Consider the following 17,244-nt stretch of genomic DNA (forward strand, 5'->3'; position numbering starts at 1 on the left):
AAAACAGACTGAGAAGACAGAATGCCTGAATCTTGGAGAATGTGTCAATTTCTACTAAAAATTCTTTAAACTCCATTACATGAACAGATTCAAAGCAAAGAGGCTTTGGCTTCAGGTTTTTTTTTTTTTCCTTTTTTCAAAGGAGAAGAAAATTTTCATTAATAAAGAAAATATGAGCAAGGGAGAGGTTCCCTTCTACAAAGACTCCAAATGCCACAACCAGAAACTAAAACAGCAAAACAATGACAAAGCAAAGTCATCATTTGAGATAGTGTCACTCCAATGATTATAGAAATCAGTGCACTTATGACCCCCTGAGGATGCTTAAGGTACTAGCCCATTTCACCAGCAGCCTTTCCACCTTACCACATAACTTCTCGACTGGTAAGGCTTGATTTTGAAGGGTTCTATCATTTCTCTCTTTCCAAACAGACCAGCAGATCACACCAGGCACCATATGCCACAAAACTTTGCCTTGCTTTGACAGACCCCACAGCACAGACCTGGCAAGTTTTGTATATGGATCTTATGGGTCTTATCCATGAATGCATGCATGTATGTGCAATTGTGCATATGTTTATACGGTTTTTTGAGTGGATCTACTATTTGCATCTGCCATTCATACAGAGAGAGCTTCAAGTGTATTGGGTGCCAGGGTTTTGTGAGGCTACTCAATCCTATGCTGCATTTTTACTGGTTTAGTAGATTTCTGCTCCCCCCTTGCCTGTGAACATAGGTCAAAGGCCAAACCACGTATATCTGTGTATTTTTTTTTTCAGTATCTCTTTGTGCTTTGTTTTGTGCCATTCGAACTTGTTTGAGGGTGCGTGTAACAATTTGTATCCAGTGCACCCCTCCAACTCATAAGACCCAAATAGCTGGGACCAACATTGGATGATGGATAGCAGTAATATAACCCACACCCAATATAAGTACACAAATAGTTAAGAAAACTCTGGGTTTACAAACTTATTATGGCTGTCCTCTTCATTTTCTTACTTTCCAAGCTGTAATTTACTGTCTGCTATAACTTCTTGATGGGTGCTAAAATATTATTGAACACTCTCCTTAGGAGTTTTCATCATCAAGATAGCAAGTAATCAGATCATATTCTAATCCTTTAACTTATCTATTATTTTCCTCTAGAAAGTTAATCTAGAGAACACTACCATGGACCATCTAAAACATACTGACAAAAAAATTGACCATTAAAGACAATAAAAATCAAATCCATAACACCCACCCTCAAAAACCATCATCCTCTCTAAGTTGTTTTAATATATTTGCACTATTTTGATAGTTTCACCAATTTTCCCATTAAAATTTCATCACTTCTGGCATTTGCAATAAAACAGACAAAATAGCAGTTATCCAATCATGAAAATTTTGGTCCATCAAAAATACAGGCCATTAACTAATGGAAATCTTAGCTATTTGGGATCTTGGGGATTGGTTGGGTGGGGGGACTGGTATAGGGCTGTCAATGATCTCTGAAAGTCCAATTGCCCAACCCAAGTTCCAACCTACGTATTTCAGATTCAGGTGATCCGTTTGCATGATTGGATCAGATGCGGATCTGATCCAACTTGGTTAAATTTTATAAAAATTAATACAAAACATATATTATTGATAATATATAATTATTTAAAGCCAGTAATTATTTTGTTATAATTTAATTCTTTTCTATTTCAAAATTGATGAAACAACTTCAGATTAGATCCAAAAATTCAATAGGATCCAAGACCCCCCTAAATCTGATCAGATTACAGATTGGGTTTGGATGTGTTTATAAATCAGGCCAGATTCATAAGTGCTAGAACCATCCCAATTACAGTCCAACTTGTACCTAACCTCAGGTATTTAGCACGAACTGTTCTCAAAATCAACCCAGTATTCTGATACTTCCTAGCCCAAGATTTTACCCTCACACTAAGCAATATGAACCATATAAGGTCACTGTATATCTCCTATCCATGTCACAAAGTTATAATGCAGTTCACCCAATAATGTCAACTCAATGCAAAATGGGAAATATCTGTTTACCTTAGAAGCACTATTACTGTTTCCTCCTGTAACCAGCATATTGAAAAAGGCTGCATAATAAAAAAAAACAATAAGAAACAGCTAGCAAATAGGAAAGAATAATCATGTAGACAGATAAGAACAGTCAAGTTATCTTTAATACTATCAGTTATCTTTTCTCAAAAAAAAATAAAAGAACAGTCAAGTTCTCAATTGAGTGCCTTACATGTTGGCTTTGCCTTTTTCTTTGTATCAGGGGCAACATTCAGCTTCTTTATAAGACCAAAAACATCTCTTGAACTCTCATCCTCTGCTGAGGACAAGAATGAAACCTGATCTTCCCGTTGCATATGATAAAGTGCAAGAACTCTTCCAAATCAAAATTAAAAATGAAACTAAGAGACAAAGTTATAAAGAAAATAAAAGAAACAGAGGGTATACAAGAAAAATATTAACAGTGCAAATTTAAAACATATGCATTAGTGGAGACATATGACAAAGAAAAATAAACTAATGAGTCAATAACCAAATCTCTGGGGAATCTAGGGGAGAACTCACATTTTTCTCAAGTAAGTGCTGTCTAACTAGCATCACAGAGCACATTACGCGCATTAACAACAGATCGGCATGATCTATCCCTCCATCAAGCGGGACTCAAAAGATCGAAAAGAATGAAACGAAGAAAACCCTAGAATTTGATATAATTTTCCTCAAAAGAGACTTGCGACAATATCAGGATTCAAGGACGCATGGAGAGGTAGGAAAATGGAAGTGATTTTTGGCTACCTCTTGTGCTTGAAAGTGATGAGAGGATTCAAGCTCTTCCCCTTCAGCTTCGGTGGATCGATCGATTGATTTGCTTGGCTCTGCAAGTTTTCAGTTTGCTGAGCTCGATGATATCTCTTTTTTTCGAGGGTTTTGGAAAAACTCAAAACCTATTTACTTCGACCGAGCATAGGAGCAATTTTTTCTTTCCTTTTTAGAAAGCAATATTTTCTCCTATTTTCGGTACAAACCTAAGAAAGTATACAAATTTGCATCGAAAACCGATGCATTTTTGAAACCTAACCAAACGAATGCAAATCTGAACCAGAATGCAAATTTGCAACGGTTCAAATTTGCACTCCAACCAAATGGAGCCTAAAGGACAATAAACTGTGGGAAAATCTACTCCATCCAATGAGACAACAAGTAATTATTGAGCAAGTAATCATATTTGAACCAAAACATACCAACGTTGACTTGTCAGTTGAAATAAAAGCAATATCAGATAAACCTTTGCGAACCTCACATCCATGCACAATGATGGTAGGCCTCCTTAACACCTATTGATAGAAGGGATCAAAATAAACATTGGGAATTTAGTCTTATGTAATAAATATTTATGATCATGCTTCAAGACATATTGCATGGTGATTTTGTATTGACTTAGCCAGCTGCACTAGATATGTGAACTAACAAGATCAAGATGACATATGTTTCTTACATCACTGGCATATTATGTGAACTAACAAGATCAAGATGACATATTATTAGGATCATGAAATTTCATTTTTTTTTTTCAGTCAATACTGGTTGATGGGTCATAAGGCTTTGCCACTAATATGCTAAGGAGTCAAAGACTATCCAAATTAAGGGTGAAAAGAAGGTGCTAGTTCTCCAAGAAAAGATCATGATCAAGGTGATCTTCTGCACAAAGCATTAACAAACAAAATCAACAACAAAAGAATTGAATTTTCTTTGCACAATTTAAAAATTATTAGAAGCAGAAGTTTGATATATTAACCTATAGTAAAAAATATTAGGACTTCCTGCTACACATTTTGTACCATTTCTAAATTTATGGAAATTATAATCTATGAACAGCTAGGAATTAACCAAAAAGACCACCTAGTTAATATTTGTTTTTGGTAACAAAATAAAATTTTCATTAAAAGAAAGGGTGAAAGGCTTAAACCTCCCTTGACGTTTCTTGTAAATACTCAAACTTCCCCTCTCTTTTCAAAATGGACTAAGACCTCCCTTGTCGGATGATGTCATTGGACAAAGACCTCCCCTCTGTTAATAATCCATCGAGATCCATTTACATATTGGGTGAAATATTTTTTAAAAACCCAAATTTACCCCTTAGTTCTTCGTGTTTAACGACTTGCTGAAAGTAAGACCATATACGACAGATAGAAATGGTAGAAGGAAGCTGCACAAAATAAAAATCATAAAGAAGAAAAATAAAAAGTCAATATAGAACAGATGTGCCCCTTTCATAAAAAGAGGGAAAAAACAAAAACAAAGATTCCAATCAGTATTCATTAGCTAATAAATCACCATAAACCAGATCTCATTGAAAAGAAAGCTTGAGTGTCATCACTTGGGATACAAATTCAAGGAGAAAAAGGTTAGTTTCCTTGATGCCTGCGTCTCAAACACCACATTTGAAAAAATGCAGAGGGAGATATTAGTTTCCATTATTATTTGTTTCTTTTCAGTTGTGAATGCATGGTGAGAGAAGACATTTGAAGGAAGAAGAAGAAGAACAGTTAACGGTATTACAGGTTTGAAGAGAAGAAAAGAGAGAGAGAGAGAGAGAGAGAGAGAGAGAGAGTGAAGGGAGGAGAAAGAAAGAAGGGGTTCAGTAGTGAATAATCTGCTGCCCCATACACTCCTTTATTTATAGCTTTTAGGATCCTTACAAGAATTGGAAATAAACAAAAATTAGAAACAATAAGGCCAGCCTGCCCAACTTAACAGAAATTAGAAACTTCTAATAACAGAAATTAGAAACTACTAAAAAAAATTAGAAACTACTAATAAAAGAAATTAGAAACAACTAGGTGTGGGTATGAAACCACACACACTAGAGCCTGAGTGTGGGTATGGAACCCCACACTCGTGGCTAACCAACTATTTCTTCACTCCCCCTCAAGTTGGGAGTAGATATTTGTCATGCCCAACTTGCGTAGATCTGTCTCCAATTTGCCTTTTGTGACTGCTTTGGTGAAGAAATCAGCTAACTGCATGTATGAGACAATGTAAGGAAGGCATACATCTTTGAGATGCGACTCACTCTCGGATAAAATGTCTGTCAACCTCGATATGCTCAGTCCTATCATGTTGTATTGGGTCGTGGGCAATATTAATTGCTTCTTGATTATCACAATACAACATCAGAGGCTTCTCATAATCAACCTCCAACTCAGTAAGTAAGGATCTCAACCATAACACTTCTGCAACACCATTGGCCATGGATCTGTATTCCGCTTCTGCACTGGAGCGAGCAACAACATTTTGTTTCTTGCTTCTCCAGGAAACAAGATTTCCCCCCACAAATGCACAATATCCAGAGGTAGACCTCCTATCATCAACACATCCATCCCAATCCGCATCTGTATACACTTCTATTTTCATATGACCATTATTCTTAAAGAGTATACCTCTCCCTGGACATCTCTTTAAGTAGGCAATGATCCTTTCTACTACAAGGAGATGGGTGGTCCTAGGAGAATGCATGTATTGACTGACAACACTGACGGCATAAGAAATATCTGGTCGGGTTAGACAGAGATAAAGAAGTTTCCCGACCAGCCTTTAGTACATAACCCTGTCATCAAGGAGTTCTCCACTTTCTACACTTATGGTTAGGCTCAATGGAAGTATCAGCAAGTTTCACTCCTAACTTGTCAGTTTCTTCCAATAAGTCCAAAACATACTTCCTTTGGGAGATGAAAATGCCATGCTTAGATCGAACTACCTCAATTCCTAGGAAATAGTGTAACTTTCATAGGTCTTTCATTTCAAATTCCTTGTGAAGGTGCTGTTTAAGGGTTTCAGTTTCACTAGTGTCACTTCCTGTTATCACAATGTCATCTACATAGATTGCAAGTAGAGTCAGGGAATGATCAGTCTTCTTAAAGAAGAGGGGGTGATTTGATTGAGCCTGTATGTATCCGAATTTGTCCAAAGCCAGTCTAAACCTATCAAACCAAGCTCTCGATGATTGTTTCAGCCCGTACAAGGCCTTCTTCAAAAGGCAAACTTTCTTTCCTGCTTCTGTACTATAAAAACCAGGGGGTAACTCCATGTATACTTCCTCTTGCAAGTCTCTGTTGAGGAAGGCATTCTTAACATCTAGCTGAAATAATGGCCATGAGAAGTTTGTAGGAATGGATATAAGAACTCTGATAGTGTTCCTTTTTGCAACAGGTGCAAAGGTTTCTATAGTCTATGCCATAAGTTTGTGTGAATCCCTTTGCAACCAATATGGCCTTATACCTCTCTACAGTACTATCAACATTATATTTCACAATAAATACCAATCTGCATCCAACAGGTTTCTTCCCTTCAAGCTGGTTAACTAGTTCCCATGTGTTGTTCTTGACAAGAGCATCCAGCTCTACTTGCATTGATTCCTTTCATTCAGTATCAAAAGAGCTTCTTGCACTTTTTTGGGCATAGGAATAGCAAAAATAGATGCCAAGTAAGATCTGTAGGATTTTGAGAGACAATTATAGGAAATGAACTTAGAGATGCAATGGGTAGTGGGTGAGGTGCAACGACATTTCCCTTTACGAATAGCAATTCGAAGATCAAGGTCATCTGTCGGTGAAGGCTGAACCTCTGTAATAGTGGGATCAACAGTGGGAGCAGTAGTAGTGTCTAGATTTGGAGCTATAGAAGATGTTGGGACTGGTCTGGATTGCTGTTGAGTACAAGAATCAACCTGCCTCCACCACTTTCTATGATACACTCTCAACTCCCTACATTTTTGACAACCTTCTTCACAACTCCCCCCCTCAGTAACCAGGACAGGTAAAGGAACTCTTGGAGCTGAAACTGAAATCCCTTCCTCACTATTCTCCCCCTAAGAAGAAGCCTTATGATAGTAGGGCATATCCTCAAAGAAAGTGACATCCATGGACATAAAGCACTTCCCTGAAACTGGCTCATAACAGCAATATCCTTTCTGATTTTGTGCATACCCAAGGAAAATACACTTAGTGGCTTTGGGATCAAACTTGGAGCGATGAGGTCCAGGGATTTGAACAAAACAAGTACACCCAAAAGTTTTTGAGGGGAATAGTGAATAGGTCCTTATCTGGATATAGAAGACTAAACGGGGTTTGCATGTTTAGGACCCGTGAAGGAACCCTGTTAGTGAGGTATATGGTTGTACGGATTACATCTCCCCAGAAGCGTATGGGAACATTGGAGTTGAGCATAATGCTTCTGGCTACCTCTAAGATATATCTGTTTTTTTCTCTTAGCAACCCCGTTTTGCTGAGGTGTGTGAGGACAGGTGCTCTGATGAATGATCACATAATCAAGGAGATAGGATGCCAAGGGTTTGCAAAGTATTCCTTAGCATTATCAGATCTAAGAATCTTGATCTTGATTTCAAATTGAGTTAGGATCATCTGATGGAAAGCTTGGGTCAGAGAGGGGACCTCATCTGAAGAGTGCATAAGATAGACCCATGAAAAACGGGTATAGTCATCAACAAATAATAAGAAATATCTGTACCCCCCATGGTGGGAGTATGGTAGGGCCCCCAAACATCGGTATGCACAATCTCAAAAGGAATGTTGCTTCTTTTATTACTTAAAAGATAAGATGATATACTATGTTTTGCAAGTTCACAACTTTCACATTTTAACCCAGACACCTATTGCCTCAAACAAGTTTGGAAAAAGACTCTTTAAAGACCCAAAAGATAAATGACCTAAGCGGTTGTGCCAAAGCATAACCTTACTACAAGACTGAGAAACAAACAATTTCCCTGCTTCACTCTGCTCCCCCTGTAAATGTTCTAGCAGGTAGACTTCATTCATCTCATGGCCAATCCCAATCACCTTCTTCATTTCCAAATCCTAAAAAATACACCGATCAGAGAAAAAAGTTATCAAACAGTTTTGATTTTTAGTAATACTACTAACTGAAAGTAAGTTAGCACTAAACTTGGGAGCATGCAAAGCTGAGGATAGGGTGATGGTATCTGATAATCCGATGTCTCCCTTGCCAGAAATTGGTACAAGAGAGCCATCAGCAATAGAAACTTTGTCTCTCCTAGAGGATAAACAATAGGTGCTAAATAGAGTACATATACTGGTCATATGATCTGAAGCACCTGAATCTATTACCTAGGAAGGTCTAGTATTACCTGGGACAAAAGGATGACAAGCAATAACTCGTGTACCTGTATGAGCAAGGGCTGAAGTATGATATTGAGCTGATGTAGACTGAGCTGAATTACTAAATTCATTTTCTAGCTGAGTCAGAGCAGCTCGGACTGCAGCTAGGGTATCTAGAGGAGTGCCTCTTGTGCCTGATGAAGTTGTACTATCAGTGTTGATAGCCATATTAGCATTCCCTTTCTTATTTCTGAGATTTGTTGGAACTAGATGAGGGTGCAACTTCCAATAGGTGTCCTTAGTATGTTTAGGTTTCTTGTAGTGTTCACATACTAAGTCATTCTTAGCTTCCTTCTTCTCCTTATCCACCCCCCCCCCCATTATTAGGGATTTAGGTCTAACTGCTACCAAGGCTGATTCGGAGGGCTGCTGTTGCAACATAACCTTTCTCCTAGTTTCTTCACTATGCACTAGGGAATGGGCTTGTGATAAAGTCACACTATCTCTTGTCAACAACTGTTGTCTCACAATGTCATATTCAAAGTTCAGACCAGCTAGAAACTCAAAAATGTTGTTAGTTTCAACCTGCTTTCTATATGTTTGTGCATCTTTCTGACTCTCCCACTCAATTGTTTCAAGATGGTCAATTTCATGCCACAGAGATTTTAAGGTTGAAAAGTAAATAGAGACTTGCTTTTTTCCTTGCCTCATATTTTTAACCTCACATTTTAGCTCATAAGCCCTAGCAACATTCAGAGGCTGAAGTAAGTTTCCTTCATAACATCCCATATTTCCTTAGTTGTTTTGGCCTACAAGTAGTTTCGGCTGATGTGTGGCTGCATAGAGTTGCACAGCCATGTCATCACCAAAAAATTCTCTTAGACCCACTTAGCATAAGTAGGGTCCTCCTTGGAGGGTTCCTTCACATCCCCTAGCAAGAAGTTCAACTATCCTCTACCCCCAATAGCCACCATGGCTGATTGGGCCCATTCCAAGTAGTTTGATCCATCAAACTTAACAGTTGTAATCTGAAAGGTGTTTTCAGTCATGTTACCTGAACCACCGGTCCCAAAAGCACATTTCCCTTGGTTCTTGTACTCAATTCTAAGTTAAGAAGAGGCTTTAAACTACTGTGACAAGAAAAAGCTAAATTTCAAGGCTGATAACAACCGACTTTATGAAGAAAAAAAACCAAGAAAACTGATTGCTACCTTCGGTCTTCAATCTTGATCAAGAATCGATCTTGATCACTCAATTCCTACCTGATTCTTCCTAATTACAAGAAGCTCTCTCCAATCTTAGGACAGATGCTAAAGCATTCTTGCAACCTCCAAGAATCAGCCGAAATAAGGATCTTTCTGAACTTTCAGCCCTAAACAATTATCATGTGGTTGGCTGAATTAAATCCACATGAGAAACCCTAGATCTAAATCTCTAATACCAACTCGAAAGAAGAAGAAGAAGAAGAAGAAGAAGAGGAAGAAGAAGAAGAAGTGTTTACTGTATTACAGGTTTGAAGAGAAGAGAGAGAGAGAGCTATTTCTTCAAAGACAAAAGAAAATTTTCAGAATGAGGCAAGAAAGAAGCAGAGTAGGAGGTAGGTGGAAAGAACAAAAGAAGTCTGGCCCCTTGCCATTTTGCATGCATATTTTATCAACAACAGATGGAGAAAAAGGGCCCAATCCCCCAGGCCCCCAAAGCAACTCCTATGTCTGCTCCTTAAGTCATTGGTCTTCTCTGTCTCTCTCACCCACTTTGCATTTATTCTGCAACAAACTTAACTTCACCGAAAATTTGGCGGGGCTCTTGATTTCATTTGTCATAACAGGTTTTTGGAAATGTAAAGAAAATAAAGGACATGTTTTGACAGCACCTTCACAAACATATTTGAAGTATGTCTTAACTCTCAAGTCTCAATCGCCTCCATTCATATGCTAACATCCAAGACTTGATGCCAATGCAATATGGGAAAACCCGCCCTCATTTAGTGCAGAGATTGCTCCATCGCTTGCTATCTGATGGTTTTCCTTTCCTTAGAATCCATCAACTTTCTCACGTATTTTTCCACCTCTTTGTTGTACTCACAAACCCATCTTCCACCTCATTTGTGGATAGAGCCATCTCATCCATTTCTTTCCTCAGGTTATAGATTGGTGGTTTTCTTAAAATTTTAAATATTACTGAAGGGTAGAAAGGTCTTTCCATTGGTTTCTGTCAAATATAACATTGCAGGGGAGGTAACTCTTGTTGGAAACCAGAGGACAGGAATAAATATTCATGAGAAACCTCAGGGGAGGTTCAATTCTTTTACCCTAAAAGAAAAAAAGAGAATACAAGAAAGGTGAGCAGAAGTTACCTGAAAGAACAAAGAAAAACATCCCTTTGCCCAAAAGCACTGCAGGCAGAAAATCAACCCAACAAAACCAACAACAAACTACTAGCTTAATCTAACAACAAAAGCACCAAAACCCCTAGTAATTGACACAAGACTTAACTTCCGTAGGAACTTTTCTTGATTACACAGCATCTTCAGAGACTTGCAAATGATCCCCTTTACTTCTCTTACAAACTTTCTTAATTTTCTTCACCTTTTTGTTAGAGGCAACCCCAAGTAACCTCATCGTTAATATGCAATGTATTGGACCAAAAAGTTATTAGAAGTAGGCATCAAACTAATAAAAATGTTGCCTTTCCTACTGGTAGATTAATTTCTAGCCAAAATAGGTCCTTCTAAAGGTAAACCCCTGACTTGTTATGTTTTCAGCAAACGAAAGATGAGAAAATATTGGTGTGGGCCACAAAATAGGTTTTTCTAATAAACATGTTTGCACCATTCAGTTATATTGATGTGGGCCACAAAAGAGATGATAGTTATTTCTCAATTCTCAATTTTAGTCCTCAAGCAGAAAATAGAGATAAAATTGCAATGAGACCAAGACTATGAGTTTGAACAATAATTGAGCAAGTTACGGCAGACTGGTTAACCAAAAATTGAGCAAGTTTGATTTCTGTAAAATCCCGAACCGAAACCAACTGGTTAACCAGTTGATTGGTTTGATTTTTGACTGGTTCAATTCTTTGATTTGCTTTCCTCGGTTTGGTTCGGTTTTTCAGTTCTTATTGAGCACCCCTAATATTGACATGTTCATACAGTTGACTAATGCATTAAAGAACACATTATATGCATGTCGTTTATGACAGTTTGAATATAGCAACTATATGGTGATCAGGCATGTGGTTTTAGTTTTAATAAGCAAGTTGGTGTCTGCATGTGTTGAGGTATCTCTGACATGATAAAATAATAAAAAATGGAGTATTGTTTATAAGATAGATTCATGAGCTATGCTGCCCAGATACAATCATATAACAAATATATGATAAACAGAATTTACACTTAGAATTGGAATACTGTATATGCAACTGGCACCCAGAACATGTGGTATTACTGGTAGGAATTAGTACAGATTACAAAATTCACATCCTCATGTACAACAGATTTAAAGAAGTTTCATATACACCTTACAGACAGATTCAAGTCAACTTGGTTACTAGGGTCTTCTGAAACCTTCATGAGTGGTAATGCAACCAGCAAAAAGGTGAGTGCATCCCCATAAGGTGGTAGCCAACAAATTGAATAACCAAGTAACCAATGTAACTTTATATGTGCACTGTCATTGCCAAAGGAAAATCAGAGATTATTCATCATCATCTAAGCATGTCCCAACTAAATGGGGTTGGGTACATGAATCCTATTTCGCCATTCCTTTCTGTCCAGTGCCATATCCATTGCCGAAGTATGGGTGCTTAAATCATTTCTTACTACTTCCATTCAAGTCCTTTTCAGTTTGCCCCTAGCTCTTCTATCCACTTCAACTTGTAACAGATCACTGCTAACGGATGCTGTAGATGGTCTTCTATGCTGGAGATTATTATCAAGAAATCTAATCAGGCTAATATGTCCCCACAAAAAGCCAAGGTTGAGAAAATTTTAGTAGACTATGTGATATATAATACAAAAAAATGACTATGTCAAAACAATAACTGGCTGTAGAAGAAAAATCAAATAATCCAGAACGATAATAATAAGAGGTGAAATATACATAAGGTGTGGTATTTTGTGTCCTTCAAACATAGAATTCAAGTTTAAAATAAAGGAAAACGGAATTGTGCAGTACCTCGAAGATGTCAAGATTGATTAGGAAGCTGTGCAAATGTTCCTGTGTTGGGAATGCAACCCCCTACCATCATTTGCTTATATACTGCATATGCAAGGTCAGGATTGCCAGACATGCTATAACCTCGAATGAGGGCATTATATGTAAAGACATTAGGTTCAAGCCCCTTAAGTTGGAGTTCTTCATACATCTTTCCTGCTTCATCCACCATTCCAACCTTCCCAAGATGGAGTATCAAGGAGTTGTAGGTATAAAGGTCAGGATTGGTCCCTCCACTCTGCATCTCTTCAAACAGAGAGAGAGCCTCCTCTATTCTCCGTGATCTTCCAAGGCCATTAATTATTAGGTTGTAAGCAACCAAGTCAGGCACAAGGCCATTTAACTTTATCTCCTCGAAGTAGTGCAGGGCATCAGCCACTCTACCCACCATACAAAGGCAATCTACAAGAATAGTATAGGACTTCAAATCTGCTCTGATGCCTTCTTTCCCCATCCTACCAAACAACTCACAAGCAGTTTCCACATCACCCACCTTCCCAAAGCCATTTATAAGAATATTATAAATGGCACAGTTAGGCTTGCATCCATAGTCCACCATTTCCTCAAAGAACTGCTTTGCTTCCTCCACCCTCCCAGCCTTTGAAAGCCCATCTATGAGAGGACCATATGTACAAGGGCTTGGAATGAAATCTCCGCTCATAAGATCATAGTATAAGTCTATAGCTTTATCTAACTTTTTGGACTTAACAAGGCCAGATATAAGAATGTTGTAAGTTATGGTGTTTGGTTTGCATTCCCTAGACAACATCTCTTCATGCAGCTCAAAAAGTTGATCAATCCTTCCAGACTTCCCAAGAGCATCAAGTAACAGATTGTAGGTGAAAATATCAGGATTACAACCAGCCTTCTTCATCTCTTCAAATAGTCCCCAAGCTATTTCAGTAAGATTGGGCCGATTGGCTTCAAGGAGTGCATCAATTAAAGCATTATATGATTCAAGGGTTGGTTGGATTCCATAACCCTTAGTAAATCTCTCAAATAGATGATAAGCATCAAGGACTTTCTTATGCTTGCACATAGACTTTATTACAGGGCACAGTATGGAGTCATTCTGGCACACCCTACTAGATAACAGTTTTTCAGCAAATATAATGCATTGATCTATTTCTGCTTCAATTAAGATCCCTTCCATTAGAACCTCCATAGAGGTTCTATCTGTATGTTCCTGGGAATGATTAAAAAAGTCTACAGCAATCCTGAAAGAATCCTCAATCCGATTATCCTTCACGACAACAGGAAGAAGGGTGCACAAAGTTACCAAATCAGGAAACAACATTTTTCTCATCTGATTAAATATCCAAAAGGCATCATTAATTCTATTTTGTTTAACTAAACCATATATGATAGTGTTGTAAGTTGGAACATCTGGCACACAATCCATTTCTGTCATTTTATAGAACATTTCCAAAGCCAAGTCAACCTCCCCATTCTTGCAAAGGCAATCTAGAAGTGTATTGAATGTTACTGTGTTAGGAGGACAACCTAGTTCTTTCATACTGCTAAATAAATCCATAGCCTTTTCCACTCTACCCTCTTTTCCTAGCCCAGATAACAATGTATTGTAGGTCACAACTGTAGGAATAAGCTTCATTTCCTTCATCCTATGAAACATTTTCCATGCCTCATCTACCCGATCAGCCTTGTAAAGTGTATCAATTAAAGAATTGATTGTTATCCCATCCGGATCGCATCCTGTTTCCATCATCTCTGAGAGTAATTTGATGGCTTCATCTACTTTCCCTGCCTTACTGTAGCACTTCATCATCATATTATAAGTTATAGCATCTGGAAAAAGGCCACTGTTTTTAAGTCCATGAAAGATATTTTTTGCCTTGCCAAGGCTACCCAATTTTGCAAGGCTATATAGAGATGCATTGCAGGCAACAACATTAGGAACAATTCCCCTACTCTTCATCGTCTCAAAGGTACTAAGAGCTTTGCCATGCTCCCCTGATTTTCCATAATAGTCAATGAAAAGGATGTATGTGTAAGCGGTTGGATCAGGACCTTGAGATTCCATAAAATCGAGGAGTCCTAATGCTTCACTCAATCTATTAACTCTTAGAAGACCACAAATCAAAGTATTATATGTGTATAGATTTGGTAAGATACCTTTCTTTCTCATTACGTCCAGTGTGGCAAATGCTTCATCAATCTTATCTCCTTTGCATAAAGCATCAACAAGTATTGTGAAGGTAACCACATCAGGAACATAACCATCAGCTTCCATTTCCCTCCAAAATTCTCTTATGGAGTCTAAATCTCCAGAATCAGTGAACTTGTCCAACAAGGTGATGTAAGTTACTCGATCAGGTTTATGACTACTGGACTTCATCTTCAAAAACAACTCCTTGGCTTTAGCAAGCCTCCCAGCATTACAAAGAGCATCCATTAAGACTGTGTAAGTAACCACATCTGGTCCACACCCCTCCTCCTCCATTCTCTTTAGCAGCCCATATGCTTCATCAATTTTTCCAGCACGCCCAAGTACCCTAATACATATTGTGAAGGTGTATATATTCGGCCTCAATCCCAAACTTTCCATCTCTTTCAATAGACCCATTACAGTTTCAGTGTCCTTTGTCTTCCCCACTGCTACCATAAGTGCAGAGTATGTCTTCAGACTAGGGCTAATTCCTTCCAATACCATCCTTCTATATACCAACAAAGCCTCCCTACGAAACCCAGATCGAAGAAGTAGATGAATCAACCCATTGTACGAGAAGGCATTCAAAAAAAAACCAGCTTTTCTCATCTGCTCAAGAGCATAAGGAGATTGCCGGATCCCTCCTCGTATATATAGAGCCTCGAAAATGGTCAAGTAGGTTTCCAAATTCCTCTTTATGATTTGCTTCTGCATCAAATCAAACACAACAGCCATCCCTTCCACCTTCCCATGGATTCTCAAGAATTCAAGCATATAATTGCAGGATTCAGTAGTATGGACAAGATTTGGCTGTTGGGCGACAGTTTTGAAGAACACCAGAGCCTGATCAGGGTCAGACATGGTCTTGAGAACCTCAATAACATTATCAGGAGAAAACCCCTTCCCGGGTTTCTCCTTCACTCTCATCCCACAAGATGCCCCCGTATAAAAAACACAAAAATTCACTTGCTTTTTCCAGTGTTTCTTCCAGTTCCCGATAAAACCATATTTTAAAACCTCCAAATTTCCAGTTTTTCTCCTTCCAATGGAGACACAATGGTTTAAGAGAGTTGGCTTACTCTCAGTCTGACCAGTACACCTTAAATTACCACCGGAAATCCTCACAGAACAGAGTTCCATCACACCCACAAGAATTTCCGAGGAAAACAAGAAAGAAAGCGAATAAATAAAGAAAAGAAATACACGAAAAGAAATCAAAGATGGACGGGCTTATACATGGTTGTAGTTCTCTGAATCACTACAATGAATCAAGAGAAAGGCATTTGCTCACCTATCTGTTATACACTGACCGGAAAGCAAACGGAGAAGAAGCCAAAGTTTTTTCTGTTAGATAAACACCGATAATGGCCATGGCGATTGGCGACTGCCGAATATTTGAGTTTGCCGGGTTTATCTACTTAGCGGGAGGACATTTGGGTGGTTATCGTCGACTCTTCAGTTGCCGCTCAAGAAATAAAATAGAGGAAATTACGATATCCACCCCTGAGTGCCGAGGCCTAAGCTTAGACCCCCTCCACCCAAGCTTTGTTTCGAAACAAAGACCCCTAAATTTTATAAATCCCACCACTTTACCCCTGATCCTCCACCGAAGTTTATGTGAATAAAATTACCAAAATACCCATTTGAGATTCCATAGATCACAGGTACAAACAAATATCAAAATACTAGAAACAAACATTTTAAAGCACAAAACGTTCTCAAGGCATTGCTGAACCAATTCATTGATGTTCTCAATATGAATCAATGATTAAAATGTCAATACGATATGTTAGATACAAAATAGGTTTAGGGTTTTTTGAAGTTTGGGATGAGGAAGGCATCCGGCATCCCTCTCATGTTGTTAAAATAAAAAATAAAAATAAAAAAGTATGAATATCGATCAGTATTAATACATTGATACCCAAGGTGTTGATATCCACCCTATAAATATTTTGATCCTTGGGATGAATTTGTTGAAAGTTGAAGAAACATGTGAGGGCTAATATTTCAAAAAAAAAATCAAGTTAAAAGTACAAAATGATTTCATAAAAGGGAACATTTCAAATTAGTATCCTATAATTAAGGGGTTGTCTCAAGTTAGTACCCAAACTTTAAAACGTATCTCAATTCCTGAAAATTGTCAATTCGGTTCCTACGGTTAACAGTCCCAAAACAATAGCTTGGAAGTTATCTCCTTCAGTTAGGTGCAATTGGATTAATGGGATTACTGCAGAATAAGAAGAAAAGGAGAAGAGTTCTTTGTGTCCAAAATGTTTCTTGACCTCATCATTATTGCCTTTTGAATTGCAAAACACAATCTCTTGTTTGACAAACTCCAACCATGGTTCATGGCCTCCAAGTCCAAGATGCAAGCATTAGGACTAGTAGTTGTTAGATCTTAATCTCATTAGAGATTAAATCTAATGGAATCAATTACATGAAAAACACATTTGCACATATCTTGAAAAATAGTTTTTGTGCTCTTACTAAAACCAGTTTCTAGCTTGTCCCACATGGAAAATTACTAAACTTGTTTTTACTTTCTAAATAGAAGCTTATTTACACTCCTTAGAAATATAAGAAGAGAGTGTGGAGACTTGTTATTGCTCATGTGTGTGTGGCGCAATGAGGTTCACTTTGGAGTGAAGCTGATCATTAATGTTTTCAATGGTCACGATTCGATTAGGTGTGATCAAGAGTCACCATTCAAATTTAA

At 38.0% G+C, this 17,244-nt stretch overlaps 1 protein-coding gene and 1 long non-coding RNA gene across 4 annotated transcripts in view; both read right to left on the bottom strand.

The window, feature by feature from the left end:
* Window positions 1–15,980, bottom strand: part of LOC148846005 (uncharacterized) — a 45,073-nt gene extending 29,093 nt beyond the window's left edge. The window contains exons 1-5 of one of the 3 annotated variants that reach the window (XR_016101906.1): window positions 15,820–15,974; window positions 3,255–3,347; window positions 2,581–2,888; window positions 2,249–2,391; window positions 2,044–2,093 (exon numbers count right to left, since the gene is read on the bottom strand). This is a non-coding gene — a long non-coding RNA (uncharacterized LOC148846005). Of the gene's footprint in view, window positions 1–2,043; window positions 2,094–2,248; window positions 2,392–2,580; window positions 2,889–3,254; window positions 3,348–15,819 lie in introns of all 3 variants that reach the window. The other 2 variants (XR_016101904.1, XR_016101905.1) reach the window with 2 other exon arrangements.
* On the bottom strand, window positions 11,551–15,823 carry LOC148846006 (uncharacterized). Its single transcript, XM_088953410.1, has 2 exons — window positions 12,323–15,823; window positions 11,551–12,066 (listed from the first exon to the last, which is right to left on the bottom strand). Exon 1 carries the CDS (start codon window positions 15,666–15,668, stop codon window positions 12,333–12,335), a length of 3,336 nt encoding a protein of 1,111 aa, XP_088809536.1. The 5' UTR covers window positions 15,669–15,823; the 3' UTR covers window positions 11,551–12,066; window positions 12,323–12,332.
* Window positions 15,981–17,244: the final 1,264 nt, after the last annotated feature.

The sequence above is a fragment of the Nelumbo lutea genome, chromosome 7 (assembly GCF_056320005.1).
Source record: "Nelumbo lutea isolate HS-2025 chromosome 7, American lotus-T2T, whole genome shotgun sequence".
In the NCBI taxonomy this organism is placed as follows: domain Eukaryota; kingdom Viridiplantae; phylum Streptophyta; class Magnoliopsida; order Proteales; family Nelumbonaceae; genus Nelumbo; species Nelumbo lutea.

Coding starts and splice junctions, on each gene's coding strand:
- LOC148846006 (XM_088953410.1), bottom strand. CDS start 15,668: ATGGAACTCTGTTCTGTGAGGATTTCCGGTGGTAATTTAAGGTGTACT.